Below are 19,749 nucleotides of genomic sequence, written 5' to 3' on the forward strand. Positions count from 1 at the left end.
CCACTTTTCTGTCCTTCCTTCAATCAGGAATGGAAAAGGGTTTGTCTCTCGGCTCTCTTAAGGGACAAGTCTCAGCGCTCTCTGTGTTTTTTCAAAAGCGTCTAGCCAGGCTCCCGCTGGTACGCACGTTCCTGCAGGGGGTTTGCCACATAGTCCCTCCTTACAAGCGTCCGCTAGAACCCTGGGATCTGAACAGGGTGCTAACGGCTCTTCAGAAACCACCATTCGAGCCAATGAGAGATATTTCTCTATCACGTCTCTCGCAGAAGGTGGTCTTCCTAGTGGCAGTCACGTCACTTTGGAGAGTGTCTGAGCTAGCTGCACTGTCATGCAAGGCCCCCTTCCTGGTGTTTCACCAGGACAAGGTGGTTCTGCGTCCGGTTCCGGATTTTCTCCCTAAGGTGGTATCCCCTTTTCATCTCAATCAGGATATCTCCTTACCTTCTTTTTGCCCTCATCCAGTTCACCAATGTGAAAAGGATTTGCACTTGTTAGATCTGGTGAGAGCACTCAGACTCTACATTTCCCGTACGGCGCCCCTGCGCCGCTCGGATGCACTCTTTGTCCTTGTCGCTGGCCAGCGTAAAGGGTCGCAGGCTTCCAAGTCAACCTTGGCTCGGTGGATCAAGGAACCAATTCTTGAAGCCTACCGTTCTTCTGGGCTTCCGGTTCCGTCAGAGCTGAAAGCCCATTCTACCAGAGCCGTGGGTGCGTCCTGGGCATTGCGGCACCAGGCTACGGCTCAGCAGGTGTGTCAGGCGGCTACCTGGTCGAGTCTGCACATTTTCACGAAACACTATCAGGTGCATACCTATGCTTCGGCGGATGCCAGCCTAGGTAGACGAGTCCTTCAGGCGGCGGTTGCCCACCTGTAGGAAGAGGCCGTGTTACGGCTCTATTACCGAGGTATTCTTTTACCCACCCAGGGACTGCTTTTGGACGTCCCAATTGTCTGGGTCTCCCAATGGAGCGACAAAGAAGAAGGGAATTTTGTTTACTTACCGTAAATTCCTTTTCTTCTAGCTCCAATTGGGAGACCCAGCGCCCTCCCCTGTTCCCTTCGGGCTGTTTTTCTTTTGTGTACACATGTTGTTCATGTTGAACTGTTCTGGGTTCATGGTTTTCAGTTCTCCGAACATCCTTCGGATTGAATTTACCTTAGACCAATTTATATGTTTCCTCCTTCCTGCTTTTGCACCAAAACTGAGGAGCCCGTGATGCACGGGGGGGTGTATAGGCAGAGGGGAGGGGCTTACACTTTTAAGTGTAATACTTTGTGTGGCCTCCGGAGGCAGAAGCTATACACCCAATTGTCTGGGTCTCCCAATTGGAGCTAGAAGAAAAGGAATTTACGGTAAGTAAACAAAATTCCCTTCTTTGGGGGGTCATGGGTTTCATATCATAGCATTTCTGTATGCAAGGTGTGGATTCGTATTGAATTGATGATGCCCTACAACTTTGTAATTCACTTTTTGTCTCTATTTTGTTCCGTTTTCGAGATAAAAATGCTACGCCCGTTGTTTTCCACCAGGTGGCGCTATAGGTGGCTTCATTGCGTAGCGCATGGCTACTTTACTATACCTAGACACCACTTCTATGCCTATAGCTGCCGCCGTTCTCAAGTTAATGGCGGTGGACAGGATATGGGTGGACACACTGTATATAGGTGCGGTGTATACAGGAGATGGGTGGACGCACTGTATATAGGTGCGGTGTATACAGGAGATGGGTGGACACGCTCTGTATAGGTGCGGTGTATACAGGAGATGGGTGGACACGCTGTATATAGGTGCGGTGTATACAGGATATGGGTGGACACACTGTATATAGGTGCGGTGTATACAGGAGATGGGTGGACACACTGTATATAGGTGCGGTGTATACAGGAGATGGGTGGGCACGCTCTGTATAGGTGCGGTGTATACAGGAGATGGGTGGACACGCTGTATATAGGTGCGGTGTATACAGGAGATGGGTGGACACACTGTATATAGGTGCGGTGTATACAGGAGATGGGTGGACACACTGTATATAGGTGCGGTGTATACAGGATATGGGTGGACACACTGTATATAGGTGCGGTGTATACAGGATATGGGTGGACACACTGTATATAGGTGCGGTGTATACAGGAGATGGGTGGACACGCTCTGTATAGGTGCGGTGTATACAGGAGATGGGTGGACACACTGTATATAGGTGCGGTGTATACAGGAGATGGGTGGACACACTGTATATAGGTGCGGTGTATACAGGAGATGGGTGGACACGCTGTATATAGGTGCGGTGTATACAGGAGATGGGTGGACACACTGTATATAGGTGCGGTGTATACAGGAGATGGGTGGACACGCTCTGTATAGGTGCGGTGTATACAGGAGATGGGTGGACACACTGTATATAGGTGCGGTGTATACAGGAGATGGGTGGACACGCTGTATATAGGTGCGGTGTATACAGGAGATGGGTGGACACACTGTATGAAGCTGGCGTTACATGATCGCAGGGCTGTGATGGTGACTGAGGCTCCTCTATGGCCCCTATGATCAGCACTGATCTATACATAGAGGACATGGAAGGCTTTGGTTATGACAGTTGTGTAATATGGCACTATCTTCTCTCGCAGGCTGACCAGTGCACCGGATTACAAGGTTTCCTCATTTTCCATAGCTTTGGAGGCGGCACAGGCTCAGGATTTGCATCTCTTCTGATGGAGAGACTCTCTGTAGATTATGGCAAGAAGTCCAAGCTTGAGTTTGCAATCTACCCAGCACCGCAAGTGTCCACAGCAGTGGTGGAGCCATACAACTCCATACTGACCACACACACCACGCTGGAGCATTCAGATTGTGCCTTTATGGTGGACAATGAGGCCATTTATGATATTTGTCGCCGAAACTTGGACATTGAACGTCCAACATACACAAATCTCAACCGTCTCATTGGGCAGATCGTGTCGTCCATCACTGCCTCGCTGAGGTTTGATGGGGCTTTAAATGTTGATCTCACCGAATTTCAGACAAACCTGGTTCCATATCCACGTATCCATTTCCCGCTGGTCACGTACGCGCCTGTCATCTCTGCAGAGAAGGCCTACCACGAGCAGCTGTCCGTGGCCGAAATAACCAATGCCTGCTTTGAGCCTGCAAACCAGATGGTGAAGTGTGACCCCCGCCACGGCAAATACATGGCCTGCTGCATGTTATACAGGGGGGACGTGGTCCCAAAGGATGTCAACGCCGCTATCGCAACCATTAAGACAAAACGCACTATTCAGTTTGTAGACTGGTGCCCAACAGGATTCAAGGTTAGTATTAGAAACCCACCCACACCGGCCTAAATGGAAAGTGTCATTACCAGTGACGATAATATTAGCACAGAATTAGATTGGTGGAAAAACCCATATAATAAAGTGAAGCCTATAGAAAAGATATACCATCACATGACTAGTGGGGTGCAGATTGTGAGATTGAAGCGGATCCACTAATTTTCCTACACATTGACATCTTAGCCCCTTCAGTCTCAGGATTGTGGGGGGTCCTAGAAGTATAACCCTACTGATAATAAAGTGATGGCATGTCCGTGCCAAGGAAAGGTCATCAATATACCAAGTCTGAAGACTCCATTAGGCCCTGTGCGCACACTGCGTTTTCTTTGTCGCTCTATTGGGAGACCCAGACAATTGGGTGTATAGGCTATGCCTCCGGAGGCCGCACAAAGTATTACACTCAAAAGTGTTAAGCCCCTCCCCTTCTGCCTATACACCCCCCGTGCTCCCACGGGCTCCTCAGTTTTATTGCTTTGTGCGAAGGAGGCAGACCTGCACACATAGCTCCACAGATTGGTCAGCAGCAGCTGCTGACCAGGTCGGATGGAAGAAAAGTGGGCCCATATAGGGCCCCCAGCATGCTCCCTTCTCACCCCACTCTTGTCGGCGGTGTTGTTAAGGTTGAGGTATCCATTGCGGGTACGGAGGCTGGAGCCCACATGCTGTTTTCCTTCCCCATCCCCCTCAGGGCTCTGGGCGAAGTGGGATCCTATCGGTCTCCAGGCACTGAGACCGTGCTTCATCCACAACTCCTGTGGAGCCTGCTGGATAGGAGCCGGGTACCGTTCAGGGACATGGCCCTGCTACTTGAAGGTACTCTGTATCCCTGTGGGGACCGCGCACGGCAACACCTCAGCTTTGCTGGGTGTGCTAGTGCACCGGGGACCGCGGCGCTGACCGGGTTAAACTGTGCCATTACACACTCAGCGTCGCTGAGTGTGTTTATATGTAGGGGCTACCGTGCTAACTGCCGCTGCCATGGGAAACTGCGGCGCGGCTGGGACTTGTAGTTCGCCGGGGACTTCGGCGCCGGCCGCGCTTTTACGCCGGCCACGCTTATACTCGAGTCCCCGGCTTTCTTGCGGCCTAGTTTCCTTTTCTCCCGCCCACAGCCCTGACAGGCAGGGGAAGGGCGGGACGCTGCACGGAACGAGCAGCACTGAGGGCTGGAGTATGATTTGCATACTCCACCCCCCTCACTGTGCACAGTGTGAGCACCAGTTCCCGCACTTTCTGAGCCACGCCCACGGCTCCCTCCTCTCGTCAGGACGCCGCAGCCATTCCTGTCAGCTCCTCCAACGCTGCAGAGAGGGACAAACCCTGGGAGACCCAGACACGGTCTCTGGTGGCCTCACAACCGCTTTAAAGCGGGTGGTAAGCAGCACCTGTTGGTGCTAGCCCCATGGTGCTGTAGTGTATTGATACATTATTTGTTTATAGTATACTCTTTCACTGTATGAGCACAGTTCATTCTGGCTATATACCCTATTGTGTTACTCAGGGAAAACAATAGCATGGCGCCCACAAAGGCAGGGGTGCCAAAACACAGGCTTATTATGCTGCCTGCGCCGCTTGTACGACCCAGCTGCCGGCAGGTCCCACTGACCCTCATTGTGTGCAATGTTCGGGCCCTGTGGCACTTCTTCAGCCAGAGCCTCTGCTAAGAGGGGCCCAGGGGGAGCCACCTGTTGACACTGTCCAGGTGACGGGGACTGAGTTTGCAAAACTCTCTGAGACTATGGCTAAGATACTAGAAGCCTTGCAGTCCAGGCCGGTATCTCAGCAAAGGGACTCTGTTGAATCATTGTTCCCTGGCCCCCCTCAGTTGGACCAACAATGTCCTCCCGGGGTATCTCATACATCCCAGGCTGAGGGTTCTGACACAGACCCCGGCCCCAGACCGACTAAGCGGGCTCACTTAGAATTTCCCTCGACATCATATTGTTCAGGGTCTCAGCGGGGGGAATCTCTGGTTGATGACGCGGAGACAGCTGATCAGGATTCTGATCCTGAGGGCGCTCTCAATCTTAACACTCCAGACGGGGACGCCATAGTGAACGACCTTATTGCGTCCATCAATCAAATGCTGGATATTTCTCCCTCAACTCCTCCGGCGCAGGAGTCAGCTTCTCAGCAGGAGAAATTCCGTTTCAGGTTCCCCAAGCGTACACCGAGTATGTTTCTAGACCACTCTGATTTCAGAGAGGCAGTCCAGAATCACCATGCTTGTCCAGATAAGCGTTTTTCTTCGGCGCTCCATTGGGAGACCCAGACGATTGGGTGTATAGCACTGCCTCCGGAGGCCACACAAAGCAATTACACTAAAAAGTGTAAGGCCCCTCCCCTTCTGGCTATACACCCCCAGTGGGATCACTGGCTCACCAGTTTTTCTGCTTTGTGCGAAGGAGGTCAGACATCCACGCATAGCTCCACTGTTTAGTCAGCAGTAGCTGCTGACTATATCGGATGGAAGAAAAGAGGGCCCATATGGGGCCCCCAGCATGCTCCCTTCTTACCCCACTTGTGGTTTGTAAGGTTGAGGTACCCATTGCGGGTACGGAGGCTGGAGCCCACATGCTGTTTTCCTTCCCCATCCCCCTGAGGGGCTCTGAGGAAGTGGGATCTTACCGGCCACCAAGCCCTGAGGTCGGGCTCCATCCACAGACCCATAGAACCTGCTGGATGTGGAGCGGGAGTGCCGTTCAGGGACAAGGCCCTGCAACTTTCAGGTACTCTGTGTCCCCGTATGGCAGGCCACGCACACCCCAGGCTTGCTGGGTGTGCTAGTGCGCCGGGGACTGTAGCGCTGTGCGCTGGGCTTATAGTCCCCGCAGATTACTGGGGGACTTTATGTGTGTGGATCGCCGCGCCGACCGCCCCTGGAGCGGCGGCGCAGCTGCGACTTGTAGTGCGCCGGGGACGCGCCGACCGCGCTTTTACGGCGGCGGCGCTTCTAACTTTAGTCCCCGGTTTACTGCGGCCTAGCTCCGCTTCGTTAACGCCCCCCACCCTGTCAATCAGGGTAGGGGAGAGACGCTGTTCAATCGGCAGCGCCGAGGGCTGGAGCACGATTTACATGCTCCAGCCCTCTCACTGAGCACAGTAGGACACAGGCTTCGCGCTTTTTCTCTGTGCACGCCCTAGGCCCGCCCCCAGGCTTGCAGCTCCCCAGGACGCCGGCAGCCATTATACACATGCAGTCTGGCTGGAGAACGGACGCAGGCTCTGAGGGACCCAGGCTAGGGGTTTCTGGCGACCACACACCCGCGCTAAGCGGGCGGTAAGCAGCACATACGTGCGGCCCCACTAGTGCCACAGTGTTATATTTGTGTATGCACTGTAAGGTCGCTTCTTGGCTGTACACCCTATATTGCTTTGAGGAGACAACAGCATGTCATCCGCAAAACGCAAGGGTGCCAAGGCACGGGCTGTATACACTGCTTGTACAGCATGTGGGGCTAATCTACCAGCAGGCTCCAACGACTCTCATTGTGTGCAATGTTCAGTCCCAGTGGCACTTCGTCAGCCAGAGCCTATTGTGGTGGTAGCCCAGGCAGAGACGCCTGTGAACCCTACCCCGGTGACGGGGACAGAATTTGCAGTCTTTGCTGATAAAATGTCTGTGACTATGACAAAAATCCTGGAGACCTTGCAGTCCAGGCCAGTTGCTCAGACCATGGACACCGCTGTGTCTATGTTCCCCGGCCCCCCTCAGCTGGAATTAATCCGTAATTCAAGGGGGTCCCAGGCATCACAGGCTGAGGGCTCTGACTCCGATGACAGTCCCAGTCCGCCTAAGCAAGCTCGCTGGGAGAGACCCTCCACGTCATCACGCGGATCAGGGTCTCAGCGAGAAGGGTCTCTATATGATGGCTCAGAGGTGGGTGATCAGGAGTCTTGTCCTGACGCCGCACTCAATTTGGATACGCCAGATGGTGACGCCATGGTAAATGACCTTATAGCGGCCATCAATAGGCTGTTGGATATTTCTCCCCCAGCCCCTTCTGCAGAGGAGGCAGCTGCACAGCAGGAGAAATTCCATTTCCTGTATCCCAAGCGTAAACTGAGTACTTTTCTGGACCACTCTGATTTCAGAGAATCCATCCAGAAACACCATGCTTATCCGGACAAGCGTTTTTCTAAACGCCTTAAGGATACACGTTATCCTTTTCCCCCTGACGTGGTCAAACGCTGGACCCAGTGTCCAAAAGTGGACCCTCCAATATCCAGACTTGCAGCTAGATCCATAGTTGCAGTGGAGGATGGGGCTTCACTTAAAGATGCCAATGACAGACAGATGGACCTTTGGTTGAAATCTGTCTATGAAGCTATTGGCGCGTCGTTTGCTCCAGCATTCGCGGCCGTGTGGGCGCTCCAAGCTATTTCAGCTGGTCTGGCACAGGTGGACTCTCTCATACGTCCAGCAGTGCCGCAAGTGGCGTCCCTAACTACGCAAATGTCTGCGTTTGCGACCTACGCTATCAATGCGGTACTGGACTCTACAAGCCGTACCTCAATGGCATCCGCCAACTCTGTAGTTTTGCGCAGAGCCTTGTGGTTAAAGGAATGGAAAGCAGATTCTGCTTCTAAAAAATGTTTAACCAGCTTGCCATTATCTGGAGACAGACTGTTTGGTGAGCAATTGGCGGAAATCATTAAACAGTCCAAAGGTAAGGACTCCTCCTTACCCCAGCCCAGATCAAGCAAACCTCCACAGAGGAAGTGGCAGTCAAAGTTTCGGTCCTTTCGAGGCTCGGGCAAGCCCCAATTCTCCTCGTCCAAAGGGACTCAGAAAGAGCAAAGGAGCTCTGATTCCTGGCGGGCTCACTCACGCCCCAAGAAAGCAACCGGAGGTACCGCTTCCAAGGCGGCTGCCTCATGACTTTCGGCCGCCTCCCTCCGCATCCTCGGTCGGTGGCAGGCTCTCCCGCTTTTGCGACATTTGGCTGCCACAGGTCAAAGACCGGTGGGTAACAGACATTTTGTCTCACGGGTACAGGATAGAGTTCAGTTCTCGTCCTCCGCCTCGGTTCTTCAGAACTTCCCCACATCCCGACCGAGCAGATGCCCTTCTGCAGGCGGTGAATTCTCTAAGAGCAGAAGGAGTGGTGGTCCCTGTTCCTCTTCAGGAACGAGGTCAAGGTTTTTACTCCAATCTCTTTGTGGTGCCAAAAAAGGACGGCTCATTCCGTCCCTGTTCTGGACCTAAAACTGCTCAACAAGCATGTGAACGCCAGGCGGTTCCGGATGGAATCCCTCCGCTCCGTCATTGCCTCAATGTCTCAAGGAGATTTCCTAGCATCAATAGACATCAAGGATGCTTATCTCCACGTGCCGATTGCTACAGAGCACCAACGCTTTCTACGCTTCGTGATAGGAGACGACCATCTTCAGTTCGTAGCTCTGCCATTTGGTCTGGCGACAGCCCCACGGGTGTTCACCAAGATCATGGCGGCAGTGGTAGCAGTCTTGCACTCTCAGGGACACTCTGTGATCCCTTGCTTGGACGATCTACTGGTCAAGGCACCCTCTCAAGAGGCATGCCAACTCAGCTTGACTGTTGCACTGGAGACTCTCCAGACGTTCGGGTGGATCATCAACTTCTCAAAGTCAAATCTGTCACCGACCCAATCACTAACGTATCTTGGCATGGAGTTTCATACTCTCTCAGCGATAGTGAAGCTTCCGCTGGACAAGCAGCGGTCTCTACAGACTGGGGTGCAGGCTCTCCTTCAAAGTCAGTCGCACTCCTTAAGACGCCTCATGCACTTCCTCGGGAAGATGGTGGCGGCAATGGAGGCGGTTCCGTTTGCGCAGTTTCATCTGCGCCCACTTCAATGGGACATTCTCCGCCAATGGGACGGGAAGTCAAAATCCCTGGACAGGAAAGTCTCCCTTTCCCAGACGGCCAAGGACTCTCTGCAGTGGTGGCTTCTTCCCACCTCATTATCACAGGGAAGATCCTTCCTACCACCGTCTTGGGCGGTGGTCACGACAGACGCGAGTCTGTCAGGGTGGGGAGCAGTTTTTCTCCACCACAGGGCTCAGAGTACGTGGACTCAGCAGGAGTCCACCCTTCAGATCAATGTTCTGGAAATCAGAGCAGTGTATCTTGCCCTACTAGCCTTCCAGCAGTGGCTGGAAGGAAGGCAGATCCGAATTCAGTCGGACAACTCCACAGCGGTGGCATACATCAACCACCAAGGGGGGACACGCAGTCGGCAAGCCTTCCAGGAAGTCCGGCGGATTCTGATGTGGGTGGAAGCCACGGCCTCCACCATATCCGCAGTTCCCATCCCCGGCGTAGAAAACTGGGAAGCAGACTTCCTCAGTCGCCAGGGCATGGACGCAGGGGAATGGTCCCTTCACCCAGACGTGTTTCAGGAAATCTGTCGCCGATGGGGAAGGCCGGACGTCGACCTTATGGCGTCCCGGCACAACAACAAGGTCCCAACCTTCATGGCACGGTCTCGCGATCAAAGAGCGCTGGCGGCAGACGCCCTAGTGCAAGATTGGTCGCAGTTCCGGCTCCCTTATGTGTTTCCACCTCTGGCACTCTTGCCCAGAGTGCTACGCAAGATCAGATCCGATTGCAGCCGCGTCATACTCGTCGCCCCAGACTGGCCGAGGAGGGCGTGGTATCCGGATCTGTGGCAGCTCACGGTCGGCCAACCGTGGGCACTACCAGACCGACCAGACTTACTGTCCCAAGGGCCGTTTTTCCATCGGAATTCTGCGGCCCTGAACCTGACTGTGTGGCCATTGAGTCCTGGATCCTAGCGTCTTCAGGATTATCCCAAGGGGTTGTTGCCACCATGAGACAGGCTAGGAAGCCCACGTCCGCTAAGATCTACCACAGAACGTGGAGGATATTCTTATCCTGGTGCTCTGCTCAGGGAGTGTCCCCCTGGCCATTTGCATTGCCTACCTTTCTTTCTTTCCTGCAATCTGGGTTAGAAAAAGGTTTGTCGCTCGGCTCCCTTAAAGGTCAGGTCTCGGCGCTATCCGTCTTTTTTCAGAGGCGTTTGGCACGCCTTCCTAAGGTGCGCACGTTCCTACAGGGGGTTTGCCATATCGTACCCCCGTACAAGCGGCCGTTAGATCCATGGGATCTGAACAGGGTACTAGTTGCCCTCCAGAAGCCGCCCTTCGAGCCTCTGAGGGAGGTTTCACTTTCTAGACTATCACAGAAAGTGGCTTTTCTAGTAGCGATCACATCTCTTCGGAGAGTGTCTGAGCTGGCAGCGCTATCATCCAAGGCTCCCTTCCTGGTCTTCCACCAGGACAAGGTAGTGCTGCGCCCCATTCAGGAGTTTCTCCCGAAGGTGGTATCCTCTTTTCATCTTAATCAGGATATCTCTTTGCCTTCGTTTTGTCCTCATGCAGTTCATCGGTATGAGAAGGATTTACATTTGTTGGATCTGGTGAGAGCACTCAGAATCTACATTTCCCGCACGGCGCCCTTGCGCCGTTCGGATGCACTCTTTGTCCTTGTCGCTGGTAAGCGCAAAGGGTCGCAGGCTTCTAAGGCCACCCTGGCTCGATGGATCAAAGAACCAATTCTTGAAGCCTACCGTTCTGCTGGGCTTCCGGTTCCATCAGGGCTGAAGGCCCATTCTACCAGAGCCGTGGGTGCGTCCTGGGCATTGCGACACCAGGCTACGGCTCAACAGGTGTGCCAGGCAGCTACCTGGTCGAGTCTGCACACTTTCACCAAACATTATCAGGTGCATACCTATGCTTCGGCGGACGCCAGCCTAGGTAGAAGAGTCCTGCAGGCGGCAGTTGCCTCCCTATAGGGGAGGGCTGTCTTGCAGCTCTAACATGAGGTATTCTTTACCCACCCAGGGACAGCTTTTGGACGTCCCAATCGTCTGGGTCTCCCAATGGAGCGCCGAAGAAGAAGGGAATTTTGTTACTTACCGTAAATTCCTTTTCTTCTAGCTCCTATTGGGAGACCCAGCACCCGCCCTGTTGTCCTTCGGGATTTTTGGTTGTTTTTCGGGTACACATGTTGTTCATGTTGAACGGTTTTCAGTTCTCCGACGTTACTTCGGAGTGAATTTGTTTAAACCAGTTATTGGCTTTCCTCCTTCTTGCTTTTGCACTAAAACTGGTGAGCCAGTGATCCCACTGGGGGTGTATAGCCAGAAGGGGAGGGGCCTTACACTTTTTAGTGTAATTGCTTTGTGTGGCCTCCGGAGGCAGTGCTATACACCCAATCGTCTGGGTCTCCCAATAGGAGCTAGAAGAAAAGGAATTTACGGTAAGTAACAAAATTCCCTTCTTTCTAAGCGCCTTAAGGATACACGTTATCCCTTTCCCCCTGACGTGGTTAAAGGTTGGACTCAGTGTCCCAAAGTGGATCCTCCAATCTCCAGACTGGCGGCTAGATCCATACTTGCAGTGGAAGATGGGGCCTCGCTTAAAGATGCCACTGACAGACAGATGGAGCTCTGGTTGAAATCCATCTATGAAGCTATCGGAGCTTCTTTTGCCCCAGCATTCGCAGCCGTATGGGCGCTACAAGCTATCTCAGCAGGTCAAGCGCAAATTGAAGCAGCCACATGCACGTCCGCGCCACAAGTGGCATCCATTACCACCCAGACCTCGGCATTTGCGTCTTACGCTATTAATGCTGTCCTGGACTCTGCGAGCCGTACGGCGGTTGCGGCCGCCAATTCGGTGGTACTCCGCAGGGCCTTGTGGCTACGGGAATGGAAGGCAGATTCTGCTTCCAAAAAGCGCTTATCCAGTTTGCCAATTTCTGGCGACAGGCTGTTTGGCGAGCGTTTGGATGAAATCATCAAACAATCCAAGGGAAAGGATACATCCTTACCCCAGCCCAAACAGAACATACCCCAACAGAGGAGAGGGCAGTCGAGGTTTCGGTCCTTTCGGGGCGAGGGTAGGTCCCAATTCTCCTCGTCCAAAAGGTCTCAGAAAGAACAAAGGAACTCTGATGCATGGCGGTCTAAGTCACGTCCTAAAAAGACCACCGGAGGCGCCGCTAACAAAGCGGCTTCCTCATGACTTTCGACCTCCTCTAGCAGCATCCTCGGTCGGTGGCAGGCTCTCCCGCTTTTGCGACACCTGGCTGCCACAAATAAAAGACCGCTGGGTGAGAGACATTCTGTCTCTCAATTGATTCTTCAGGTCATCCCCGCCTCCCGAGCGAGCCGAGGCTCTTCTGCAGGCGCTGCGCACTCTGAAGGTAGAAGGAGTGGTGATCCCTGTTCCTCTCCAGCAACAGAGCCATGGTTTTTACTCCAACTTGTTTGTAGTCCCAAAGAAGGACGGGTCTTTCCGCCCGGTCCTGGACCTGAAACTGCTCAACAAACACGTAAAAGCCAGACGGTTCAGGATGGAATCCCTCCGCTTCGTCATCGCTTCAATGTCCCAAGGAGATTTCCTTGCATCGATCGATATCAAAGATGCTTATCTCCACGTACCGATTGCTCCAGAACACCAGCGCTTCTTGCGCTTCGCCATAGGAAACGAACAACTGCAATTCGTGGCACTGCCGTTCGGCCTGGCAACAGCCCCACGGGTTTTCACCAAGGTTATGGCTACTGTAGTAGCGCTCCTACACTCGCAGGGTTACTCGGTGATCCCGTACTTGGACGATCTGCTAATCAAGGCACCTCTCAAGAGGCATGCCAACGCAGCCTCGACGCTACCCTGGAGACTCTCCAGGGTTTCGGGTGGATCATCAATTTTCCAAAGTCAAATCTGACACCGGCCCAATCACTGACGTATCTTGGCATGGAGTTTCATACCCTCTCAGCGATAGTGAAGCTTCCGCTGATCAAGCAGCAGTCACTACAGAAAGGGGTACAATCTCTCCTTCAAGGCCAGTCACACCCCTTGAGGCGCTTCATGCACTTCCTGGGGAAGATGGTGGCAGCAATGGAGGCAGTCCCTTTCGCGCAGTTTCACCTGCGTCCCCTTCAATGGGACATCCTACGCAAATGGGACAGGTAGTCGACGTCCCTCGACAGGACCGTCTCCCTCTCTCAGGCGACCAAAGCTTCCCTTCGGTGGTGGCTTCTTCCCACTTCATTATCGAAGGGGAAATCCTTCCTACCCCCATCCTGGGAAGTAGTCACGACGGACGCGAGTCTGTCAGGGTGGGGAGCGGTTTTTCTCCACCACAGGGCTCAGGGTACGTGGACCCAGCAAGAGTCCTCGCTTCAGATCAATGTTCTGGAAATACGGGCAGTGTATCTTGCCCTGAAAGCGTTCCAGCAGTGGCTGGAAGGCAAGCAGATCCGAATTCAGTCGGACAATTCCACAGCGGTGGCATACATCAACCACCAAGGCGGCACACGCAGCCGGCAAGCCTTCCAGGAAGTCCGGCGGATTTTGATGTGGGTGGAAGCCACGGCCTCCACCATATCCGCAGTTCACATCCCAGGCGTGGAAAACTGGGAAGCAGATTATCTCAGTCGCCAGGGCATGGACGCAGGGGAATGGTCCCTTCACCCGGACGTGTTTCAGGAGATCTGTTGCCACTGGGGGGTGCCGGACGTCGACCTCATGGCGTCCCGGCACAACAACAAGGTACCAATGTTCATGGCACGGTCTCAAGATCCCAGAGCTATGGCGGCAGACGCCTTAGTTCAGGATTGGTCGCAGTTTCAGCTCCCTTATGTGTTTCCTCCGCTGGCACTGTTGCCCAGAGTGTTACGCAAGATCAGGGCCGACTGCCGCCGCGCCATCCTCGTCGCTCCAGACTGGCCGAGGAGGTCGTGGTACCCGGATCTGTGGCATCTCACGGTCGGCCAACCGTGGGCACTACCAGACCGAACAGACTTGCTATCTCAAGGGCCGTTTTTCCATCTGAATTCTGCGGCCCTCAACCTGACTGTGTGGCCATTGAGTCCTGGATCCTAGCGTCTCTAGGGTTATCTCAAGACGTCATTGCCACTATGAGACAGGCTAGGAAACCAACGTCCGCCAAGATCTACCACAGGACGTGGAAAATTTTTCTGTCGTGGTGCTCTGCTCAGGGTTTTTCTCCCTGGCCATTTGCATTACCTACTTTTCTGTCCTTCCTTCAATCTGGACTGGAAAAGGGTTTGTCGCTCGGCTCCCTTAAGGGACAAGTCTCAGCGCTCTCTGTGTTTTTCCAGAAGCGCCTAGCCAGACTTCCACAGGTACGCACGTTCCTGCAGGGGGTTTGTCACATAGTTCCACCTTACAAGCGGCCGTTAGAACCCTGGGATCTAAACAGGGTGCTGATGGTTCTTCAGAAACCACCATTCGAGCCAATGAGAGATATTTCCCTCTCACGACTTTCGCAGAAAGTGGTTTTTCTAGTAGCAGTCACTTCCCTTCGGAGAGTGTCTGAGCTAGCAGCGTTGTCGTGCCAAGCCCCTTTCCTGGTGTTTCACCAGGACAAGGTGGTTCTACGTCCGGTTCCGGAATTTCTCCCTAAGGTGGTATCCCCCTTTCATCTCAATCAGGATATTTCCTTACCTTCTTTTTATCCTCATCCAGTTCACCAATGTGAAAAGGATTTGCACTTGTTAGATTTGGTGAGAGCACTCAGACTCTACATTTCTCGTACGGCGCCCCTGCGCCGCTCGGATGCACTCTTTGTCCTTGTCGCTGGCCAGCGTAAAGGGTCACAGGCTTCCAAATCAACCCTGGCTCGGTGGATCAAGGAGCCAATTATCGAAGCTTACCGTTCGGCTGGGCTTCCGGTTCCCTCAGGGCTGAAGGCCCATTCTACCAGAGCCGTGGGCGCGTCCTGGGCTTTGAGGCACCAGGCTACGGCTCAGCAGGTGTGTCAGGCGGCTACCTGGTCGAGCCTGCACACTTTCACGAAGCACTATTAGGTGCATACCTATGCTTCGGCGGATGCCAGCCTAGGTAGACGAGTCCTTCAGGCGGCGGTTGCCCACCTGTAGGAAAGGGCCGTTTTAGGAAGGATTTCCCCTTCGATGATGAAGTGGGATGAAGCCACCACCGAAGGGAAGCTTTGGTTGCCTGAGAGAGGGAGACGCTCCTGTCGAGGGACGTCGGCTTCCTGTCCCATTTGCGTAGGATGTCCCATTGAAGAGGACGCAGGTGAAACTGCGCGAAAGGGACTGCCTCCATTGCTGCCACCATCTTCCCCAGGAAGTGCATGAGGCGCCTCAAGGGGTGTGACTGACCCTGAAGGAGAGATTGCACCCCCGTCTGTAGTGAACGTTGCTTGTTCAGCGGAAGCTTCACTATCGCTGAGAGGGTATGAAACTCCATGCCAAGATATGTCAGCGATTGGGCCGGTGACAGATTTGACTTTGGAAAATTGATGATCCACCCGAAACTCTGGAGAGTCTCCAGAGTAGCGGTGAGGCTGTGCTGGCATGCCTCTTGAGAGGGAGCCTTGACCAGCAGATCGTCTAAGTAAGGGATCACCGAGTGACCCTGAGAGTGGAGGACCGCCACTACTGCAGCCATGACCTTGGTGAAAACCCGTGGGGCTGTCGCCAGGCCGAACGGCAGTGCCACGAACTGAAGGTGTTCGTCTCCTATGGCGAAGCGCAGGAAGCGCTGATGCTCTGGAGCAATCGGTACGTGGAGATAAGCATCTTTGATATCGATCGATGCAAGGAAATCTCCTTGGGACATTGAGGCGATGACGGAGCGGAGGGATTCCATCCGGAACCGCCTGGTCTTTACGTGTTTGTTGAGCAGTTTTAGGTCCAGGACAGGACGGAAAGACCCGTCCTTCTTTGGAACCACAAACAGGTTGGAGTAAAAACCGTGACCCTGTTGCTGAAGAGGAACGGGGACCACCACTCCTTCTGCCTTCAGAGTGCGCAGCGCCTGCAGAAGAGCATCGGCTCGCTCGGGAGGCGGAGATGTTCTGAAAAATCGAGTCGGAGGACGAGAGCTGAACTCTATCCTGTAACCGTGAGACAGGATGTCTCTCACCCAACGGTCTTTTACCTGTGGCAGCCAAATGTCGGAAAAGCGGGAGAGCCTGCCACCGACCCGAGGATGCGGTGTGAGGAGGACGTAAGTCATGAGGAAGCCGCCTTGGTAGCGGCACCTCCAGCGGTCTTTTTAGGGCGTGACTTAGACCGCCATGGATCGGAGTTCCTCTGATCCTTCTGAGGCCTTTTGTACGAGGCGCAGACGTACGTGTGAGTGCGTTAATTTGCGCTTGACCCGCTGAGATAGCTTGGAGTGCCCATACGGCTGCGAATGCTGGAGCAAAAGACGCGCCGATAGCTTCATAGATGGATTTCAACCAGAGCTCCATCTGTGTCAGTGGCATCCTTGAGCGAAGCCCCATCTTCAACTGCAACTAAGGATCTAGCCGCCAGTCTGGAGATTGGAGGATCCACCTTGGGACACTGAGTCCAGCCCTTGACCACGTCAGGGGGGAAGGGATAACGTGTATCCTTAAGGCGCTTGGAAAAACGCTTATCTGGACAAACTCGGTGTTTCTGGACTGCCTCTCTGAAATCGGAGTGATCCAGAAACATACTCGTTGTACGCTTGGGGAACCTGAAACGGAATTTCTCCTGCTGAGAGGCTGACTCCTCCGCTGGAGGAGCCGAGGGAGAAATATCCAACATTTGATGTATGGACGCGATAAGATCATTCACTATGGCGTCACCATCAGGAGTATCAAGGTTGAGAGCGGCCTCAGGCTCAGAATCCTGATCAGCTGTCTCCGCATCATCATACAGAGAGTCATCCCTCTGAGACCCTGAACAATGTGATGATGTCGAGGGAATTTCCCCGCGAGCTCGCTTAGGCGGTCTGGGGCTGCGGTCCGTGTTAGAGACCTCACCCTGGGATCTATGAGACACCCCGGGGGAACATTGTTGTTCCAACTGAGGGGAACCAGGGGGCAGTGAATCCACAGTGCCCATGGTCTGAGATACCGGTCTGGACTGCAAAGCTTCTAGAATCTTAGCCATAGTCTCAGAAAGTCTGTCAGTAAAAACTGCAAACTCCGTCCCTGTCACCTGGACAGTGTTAGCTGGTTGTTCCCCCTGGGCCCCCCTTAGCAGAGGCTCCGGCTGAGTAAGTGCCACAGGGGCCGAGCAGTGCACACAATGAGGGTCAGTGGAACCTGCCGGTAGCGGGGTCGTACATGCGGCGCAGGCAGCATAGTAAGCCTGTGTTTTGGCACCCCTGCTTCTTGTGGGCGCCATGCTGTTGTCTCCTTTGAGCAACACAACAGGGTATATAGCCAGAAATCAACTGTGCACCATACAGTGTAAAGTATAGCCTGTAAACATATAAACTATAATTACACTTCTGCACCAAGTGGGGCCAGCACCTGAGGTGCTGCTTACCGCCCGCTTAAAGCGGTTGTGTGGCCACCAGGATCCCTGCCTGGGTCCCCCAGAGCTTGTCTCCCCTCTGCAGCGTCCGAGGAGCTGACAGGAATGGCTGCCGGCGTCCTGAGGAGATGAGGGAGCCGTGGGTGTGACCCAGAAAGTGCGGGAACTGGTGCCCCACTGTGCACAGTGAGGGGGTGGAGTATGCAAAGCATGCTCCAGCCCTCAGTGCTGCCGTGCTGTACAGCGTCCCGCCCTTCCCCTGACTGGCAGGGCTGGGGGCGGGAAGAAAAAGAGACTAGGCCCAAAAGCCGGGGACTTGAGTTATAAGCGCGGACGCCGTATAAGCGCGGTCTGCGCGGAAGTCCCCGGCGCACTAACAGTCCCAGCCGCGCCGCAGTGTTAAAAATGGCAGCGGCGGTCACCGCGGTAGTCCCCATACAGTAACACACTCAGCGATGCTGCAGTGTGTAATGGCACAAACGCGGTCAGCGCCGCGGTCCCCGGTGCACTAGCACACCCAGCAATGCTGGAGTGTTGCTGTGCGCAGTCCCCACGGGGACACAGAGTACCTCAAAGTAGCAGGGCCATGTCCCTGAACGATACTCGGCTCCTATCCAGCAGGGTCCTCAGGAGCTGTGGATGGAGCACGGTCTCAGTGCCTGGAGACCGATAGGATCCCACTTCACCCAGAGCCCTAAGGGGGATGGGGAAGGAAAACAGCATGTGGGCTCCAGCCTCCGTACCCGCAATGGGTACCTCAACCTTAACAACACCGCCGACAAGAGTGGGGTGAGAAGGGAGCATGCTGGGGGCCCTGTTATGGGCCCACTTTTCTTCCATCCGACATAGTCAGCAGCTGCTGCTGACTAAGCTGTGGAGCTATGCGTGCATGTCTGACCTCCTTCGCACAAAGCATAAAAACTGATGAGCCCGTGGGAGCACGGGGGTTGTATAGCCAGAAGGGGAGGGGCTTTACACTTTTAGTGTAATACTTTGTGCGGCCTCCGGAGGCATAGCCTATACACCCAATTGTCTGGGTCTCCCAATGGAGCGACAAAGAAAACTGAATTCCTGCAAAATATTTTGCAGGATACCGTAATTCCTCAAGGCGATGGATTGTGACTGAAGCAAAACAACGGAAGTGTGAACTTAGCCTAAATGAATGAAGAATCAGCCAAATGGGAGTTGGGAGTCTCCTTACGCTGCATAGAAGCCGGCTGTCAGAGCTCACCGCTTATTACCTCTCCCCTCAGGTCGGAATCAACTACCAGCCCCCAACAGTGGTGCCCGGGGGAGACCTGGCCAAAGTGCAGCGCGCTGTGTGCATGCTGAGCAACACTACGGCCATCGCAGAGGCCTGGGCCCGGCTGGACCACAAGTTCGATCTGATGTACGCCAAGCGAGCCTTCGTGCACTGGTACGTGGGAGAGGGAATGGAGGAAGGAGAGTTCTCCGAAGCCCGAGAAGATCTGGCCGCGCTGGAAAAGGACTACGAAGAAGTGGGAACAGACTCTGTAGACGCGGAGGCTGAAGAGGGAGAGGAGTACTGAGGAAGGAGCAGCCGATGGGATAGGAGAGGTATTAGTGGTTATTAGCAGGTATTAGTGGTTATTAGCAGTTATTAGTGGTTATTAGCAGTTATTAGTGGTTATTAGCAGTTATTAGGGGTTATTAGGGGTTATTAGCAGTTATTAGTGGTTATTAGCAGGTATTAGTGGTTATTAGCAGTTATTAGTGGTTATTAGCAGTTATTAGGGGTTATTAGCAGGTATTAGGGGTTATTAGCAGTTATTAGGGGTTATTAGCAGTTATTAGGGGTTATTAGCAGTTATTAGTGGTTATTAGCAGTTATTAGGGGTTATTAGCAGTTATTAGCAGGTATTAGGGGTTATTAGCAGTTATTAGTGGTTATTAGCAGGTATTAGTGGTTATTAGCAGTTATTAGGGGTTATTAGCAGTTATTAGTGGTTATTCTGTTACTTGTTCTCTGTAGGTTACAGTTTACACTCATTAAAATAAGTTACATTGAAGAGATTCTCCACGTCCCGTCCTTATATAAAGATCTTTATTTACAGGTAACACACAAATACTATTCATTGGTGAGATATTTCCTCTTCTTAGCGGTGT

General features: G+C 53.5%; 1 protein-coding gene across 1 annotated transcript; it reads left to right on the forward strand.

Annotated features, from left to right (window-relative positions):
- Positions 1 to 2,631: 2,631 nt before the first annotated feature.
- LOC142282813 (tubulin alpha-3 chain-like) lies at positions 2,632 to 19,276 on the forward strand. The gene is made up of 2 exons (XM_075333047.1): positions 2,632 to 3,307; positions 18,876 to 19,276. The coding sequence occupies exons 1-2, from the start codon at positions 2,711 to 2,713 to the stop codon at positions 19,170 to 19,172; spliced, it is 894 nt and encodes a 297-aa protein (XP_075189162.1). The 5' UTR covers positions 2,632 to 2,710; the 3' UTR covers positions 19,173 to 19,276.
- Positions 19,277 to 19,749: the final 473 nt, after the last annotated feature.

Source organism: Anomaloglossus baeobatrachus, unplaced genomic scaffold (assembly GCF_048569485.1).
Source record: "Anomaloglossus baeobatrachus isolate aAnoBae1 unplaced genomic scaffold, aAnoBae1.hap1 Scaffold_522, whole genome shotgun sequence".
NCBI lineage: Eukaryota > Metazoa > Chordata > Amphibia > Anura > Aromobatidae > Anomaloglossus > Anomaloglossus baeobatrachus.

Excerpts from the sequence above, each read along its gene's own strand:
- LOC142282813 (XM_075333047.1), top strand. The coding sequence starts at position 2,711 with ATGGAGAGACTCTCTGTAGATTATGGCAAGAAGTCCAAGCTTGAGTTT. Across the intron at positions 3,308-18,875 it reads GGTGCCCAACAGGATTCAAG|GTCGGAATCAACTACCAGCC; the intron begins GTTAGTATTAGA and ends CTCTCCCCTCAG.